General features: G+C 35.1%; 1 protein-coding gene across 1 annotated transcript; it reads right to left on the bottom strand.

The window, feature by feature from the left end:
- Positions 1 to 4,141: 4,141 nt before the first annotated feature.
- Positions 4,142 to 5,299, bottom strand: LOC121090503 (vesicular inhibitory amino acid transporter-like; the record flags this gene model as incomplete). Its single annotated transcript, XM_040599096.1, has 1 exon — positions 4,142 to 5,299. A coding segment is annotated over one exon (1,158 nt), but the record flags the coding sequence as incomplete, so codon positions are not given.
- Positions 5,300 to 5,992: the final 693 nt, after the last annotated feature.

Here is a 5,992-nt window from a genome sequence, read left to right as displayed (position 1 = left end):
AAACAGTTAACTTCAAAGTGGCAATGGCTTGACAAATACTTTACCAGTGGAAAAAAATACTTCAGTGGTTTTCAGTTTTCAAACCGTGTATTTCAAATTAATTGCTAGCTACTACAGAACACAATAAATTTTCCAACACATGAGCTCTTGGGACAACTGAATCTCATCATACCATTAAAATATTTTTTGAGATACATTTCCTTTTCTACTCAATTTTGGAAGATAAATATTTTCTAAGACCAATACATCATCCAGATAATTAATTATAATGCAGAAGAAATGGATAAATGATTTCTAGAAATCAGCTATCAGTTTCTTAAAACACTGCAGTTCTGAAAAGAAATACTGAAAATTGAAAATTGATTTAATGAAATGTCTGCAGGGCATCTTATTTGTTCCATTTTTGTACAACCACATATGCAGACTAACTAGCTAATGCAAAATGAATTTTGTATATGTATTTCAGAATTCACTTCACAAAATAAAAATTAAGTGAATAATCAAGGACAAAGAGTTAATGAAACAGTGTCAGCCTCAAGAACTTCTTCCAATAGCTTTTCTGATATGTCTCTAACATTTTAGTAGTATCAACAAGGAAAACATTTATCTCACTGCTGGAAAAAAAGGAAAGGATGTGATAATGTGGAAAAACCCCTCTAGTTACAAACTAAAGTGACAGCCAAGCTTTGGTGTAAAAGTAAATTAGGCATTGTTAATGGACTATAGATGTTAAAGCCTTGGTCAGATGTTAAAGCCTGAAGTCAATGATTATACTCCCACCGAGTCAGTGAGAGCAAGGTTTTCACACTAACTTCAGAATTAAGCTTTTGAAAGCCTTCATAAATAAACACTTGAAGTTCCTCAGTTTACCTGCAAGAAATACTTTAGTTAAGCCTGCATTTTAATTTTAGAGTAACCTGACTTAAATCTGCATACCGACTGTCAAAACTAGAAATTTAGGGTTTGGTGTTGATGCTACAATCCCTATAGAATGGAAGAAGCACTTTGGGCAATGCCTGTGATATTCTTGCTGAAAGGAAGCAGTTTCCTTTACTCATACTTTTGCTGGCACAATAAATGAAGCAAGACTGTTTGAATATGTTTTATTTCAGCACGTAATTTGTTCCTTAGCATCTTCTTCATGTTCACTACTGTTGGTTGTTTGCTTTCAGAATTAATTTTGATAAAATACTATCATATTACAATGAATAATCCATGAATGGCCAGCATAATAAATATTTAGCCAGTCTTTTACTTTTCTACCTTCAGTGATTCTAACAATTGGTAGTATGAATCTAGTGACAAAAGTTCCCAATAGTCATTATACCGATAAATACAGTGCCTCCTGGTTTGTAATTGATAGTAATGCCACCTTTCTAGGTTTTCTGAACATATTCTATAGATGGTATCTTTTAATGTCTAATATAGACACTTCAAATATTTTATATATGTTATTAATAGAATATGCTGTTGTCTGTTTTAGGAAATGAAATCCAGTGAGTCAGCCTGATATCATGAATATTTATTTTTGTCTTTATCATGTGCTGAGCACCACATTCAGGTTTGAACTGTAGGGTGTGTAAGTGTATCTCTGCCTGTCTGAGTTGGAAGGTTCAATTAATCTTGACCCCAGAAGATAGTTTCTCATGAAGATGTCTGGCCATGGCTTTAAAAGGAAGCTCATACAGCTTTTGTGTCCCACAACAATGACATACTTCAAAATTGCTGAGTGCTGGCCACAAAAAAGGAATCTTGAACTATGTTTTCTCTCTTAATCAAGTGGCCTCTGCTAAGTGACTTCTCAAGGCCTTGCACTTGGATGACTTTCAGTTTCGTGGATTTACAGTTGTATTGTTAATCATAGTCCTTGCTGTTCCCTGATGTTAACTGTGATTATGTAAATGATTAAATAAGGACATTAATACTGTATGTCTTATTAAGCATGAATCATCTTCCTTTGTAGGAAAGATCTTACATAAGTGAGAGAGCATGATTGTGGGGTGGAATGACCATCCTTGGCTTGAAAGAAATAGGCATTGGCTTCTTGAAAAGGTTGAGAGAAGAAAGTCCAGCTGAAGCCAGTTCTCAATGACACTGATGAGCCAGGGAATCCCTAAAACTGTCATGCAATAAAGTCTATATCCTGATTCCAGGCTTTCCTCAACAGCAAATGCACTGGGGCAGACCCAAGAATTTCTGAAGAGTTTGAAAGAAAATAAATTAAATAAAAGTAGGAGATGGGAAAAAATGGTGAATTGTTTGTGGAAAGTTTTTAAGTATCTGAGAGCTTTTGCAAAACTCTTTGGACAACCTCCCTCTGTCCTCAGATGTTTATATAGGTTAAATAGAACAAATACTGTTCTTGCATGTTTGTTTATCTGTGAAACTTCTCCACACAAAAAATAATGATACCCTTTCATTGACATCATCCAAGTAATAATATCCTTCTGACTGTGTCGTAGGGTAATAACAAGCTTTCATGTACTTCAATGAGTAATGTATTTTTGACATTTTACATAAAAATAAAGACTCTTTAAAAAAGTGCATGCCTGCTGTTTGTTCCAGTACAAACCTTAATATCAATAAATTAAACTGTTGTGGATTTGAGTGCAGAATTTGACCCATTGTACCAAAGAAGTAATATAAATTCTAAGATAATAGTTATTTCCTCAGTTTTCTTAATAGTTTTGTTATTACACAATTAATCTGTTGTAATACATTTTTCATCACTATTCCACATGACAAACATACATTAGGAAACAAAGAAAGGAACAGGGTGACATACAAGGCTTAGCAGAACTCCTCTCTTAATTGCATGTTATTTATCATTCAGCAAATTAGCCTTGAGAGGTCACTGTTGCTCATGCAGGACAGAAGCATTAATGCTAAGGTACTACCTAGAAAAATTGTTTAGTCAAGCAGTTACCTCTAGGCTTTTTACTCTATAATCTAGTCTTATGTTGACATGCAAAGAATTTTTCATATGACACAGTAGGAATTTGTGTGTAATTGTTCATTACAAAAACGTAAACTTTCTTCTTTCAAATCATTACTTTACCTAATATAACATCGATTTAGTACAATAAGATATGTATTCATTAGAGTACTCTGATTAGATTGCTTCTTGTCAATGTTTTATCACTAATGTGAAATACATTGCAAAGCTGATCTTTTTATTAAGCCAATATCTTTTAAAGCTAAAGATCTAGCAAGTCATACAGGAAGTTAACTGTGTGTCTGCTTATTGAACTTGATTTACTTCATCGAGCTTTTAATATCATCAGATAAAATACACAGATCAAAGAAATTTCCTGCCTAAGAGGGAAAGTGAACTGCATATTAACTTTTTCATGTTACCAGTGAGACTTCTTGTAACCCAACCAATAGAATAACTGCATTGCAGAGGCATGAATCTTAGGAATTAAGACTTGCAGAAATGCTGCAGTCATTGGCTATAGCTTCTTTCAGAACAAATTCCCTTTTCCATGACTGTGAGCTGTTAGAATGCCTGTTCCACTCAAACTATATTCCCAATTGAACTCATGATAAAAGCAGGCTTTCAAAGCTGTTGTAAACTGAGTTCTCTTTTGGCCTACTCATTTAAAAAACAACTAGTAGAACTCGACTTACATAAATAATGAAATACACTGATTTGTTCTGTTCACATGTTGAATTACATTCTGCCAATAATGTGAGATTACATTTCATCCCTTTGCAATGATAGCTCTCTCAAACTCTACCATATCCTGTAAGCTAGATTTGATACCTTTGAGGCTGAACAGCACCTAACCCCGTGAGAAATTCTGGTTAAGTTGGTGGAATCACTTGCAGTAACCATTTTAGGATGTGCATGTCATGTATGAACAAAACCATATAGGATTAGTTTCAAATTACTTTCATGCTAAACCATCTCTAACACTTTTTCTCTCAACATTTTAAATAAGGATAATTTTGTACTTTTTGGCTATAAAGGTTATTTTCCAATTTGCTTAGAGTCACATATTTTTACAGTTGAAACCCTAATCCTGCAAATATTTAAGCATATGCTTAATGTTACCTAGTGACAAAATCTGTTATATACTTACTAAAGGGGTAAAATGTTTATAAGATTTGGGCCTTATTTGGCTTTTAGGAAATATTTTTACACTCCTCCAAATACCTCGAGCAGCCCTTTTATTGAGCAAACTATGCCTGCAAGACTACAAAGGAAACCCAAAATAAAAACAGAGATATCTGCACATATCTCTAAGAAGGATAGTTTTTTCCATTTCAGTTTTAAATGGAAGAGAGAAGGAAGAAGAAAAGTCATAGCAGCACCTGTTATACTGCCTGTGAAACCCATCAACAAGGCAAAATGTGGTATGAACATGGCCATCAGCAGAGTTAACAAGAGAAATGAGCCTCTTACACCCAGAGCAAACAGTGGAGATGTGTAATTAGAATGGTTGCCTCTAGAAATACAAGCATACACAATTTCTGTGGCTGCAAAAAAGGGCAAAGGGTAAGAAAGAAGAGCCTTGGTTAAGAGACACAAATTCACTAGGGTTTCAAGAAATGATGGCAGGTTGTCAGTAATAACTTCCTTTGTCTCTTCACCCCAGGTCAAGAATGCAGTCAGTGCAAAGGTTGTTTTCAAGACACAAGCAAAAAAGTGAGTCCAATTCATCATACACCTAAATTCCCCTGGGTTTTTCATGTTACCTTCAAGTGTGGGAAGAAATATTTGCGAAGTGTAACTGAAAATGATCACCCCTACGGAGACTAAGAAGTCCTCAAACTCAATGGAGAGTCTGAATTTTGCCCAGGACCACTGATGCATTTGCGTGAGACAGTAAGTCATCACTACAAGGATGATAATGAAATGGACCAAGGAGCAAAGCTGGCTGAGTTTGGAAACAATTTTGAGAGTCTTGATAAATACACAAGGCAGCAGTATAACAAATGCAATTACAGACCAAGTTTTCTCAGTCACTAGTACATATGGAAAACTATGTGACAGCAAGTTCCCACTAACAACCAGGTACAAAACACATGTCATGATCAGTTCCATCACTTGGGTCATGTTGACAATGATGCCACCTAGTCTGGGAGATAGTTTTTTGCAGCAGGCATTCGCAATATCTTCATATGTATGTCTCACTCTTATAAGCTGTCCATCTTCATTTTCTTCATACAGGCAAGCAATTAGAATTTTGCCTGTGTAACAGCATAATGCTGCAGCCAAGATAATAAGAAATAGGCCACTGTATCCACTGTGGAGAAGAGCATACGGCAATCCTAGGACAAATATTCCCTGAAGAGAAAAAAGAGAAAGAAAAGATAGCACAAAATCCCCGAGGCAAAATGTTTACTAGAAGCCATGCTCCCAAACCTACCCTCCAGTGAATATTGCTTTCACCTAACTGCATGGTGGAAGTACTGCTACATTCAGCTAAGTAAGGAACAATCATAAGAAATGTGTTTATTTATGATAAATGAAATTATTGGCAAAAAATTACGGCTCCTATCGACACACATGTAATGATAAGCTAGGAAAAAGAGAACGTGACTGAATGATATAGTCAGGTTCCTAGTTAATATTTAACGCTGATGTGATTAGAAGCACATTTTAGAAGGTTCATAGGCAGTTATTCAGTCAACATGCATATTAATGAAACAGGTTCAATATCGGTAAAATTAATCAACTGTAGTATCATCTGTACAAGCTTCATTCAAATTAAAAATAACACTGTAGACAGATCCAGTAATGATGATTTTCTTCAGTCTAACAATTGTTAACAGACCTCTGGAAAGAAATGGCATTTGAGTGACATCAGACTTTGCTTGTGTTTCCTCTGTGGCTTCTGTACGTCTCATGCAGCCTTTGCTCTTATTAAGCCCACTGATAAACTGATTGTTCCTTCAGCTGAGATTCTAGAGTGTGAAAACTTATTTAGGTGTTTAAAAATACATGTAAAACATATAAACATACCTTTTTCTAAACCGTTTCTGA

Source organism: Falco naumanni, chromosome 6 (assembly GCF_017639655.2).
Source record: "Falco naumanni isolate bFalNau1 chromosome 6, bFalNau1.pat, whole genome shotgun sequence".
In the NCBI taxonomy this organism is placed as follows: Eukaryota; Metazoa; Chordata; class Aves; order Falconiformes; family Falconidae; genus Falco; species Falco naumanni.
Note: the sequence above shows the minus strand (reverse complement) of the source record. Positions and strands in the feature narration are given on the sequence as shown.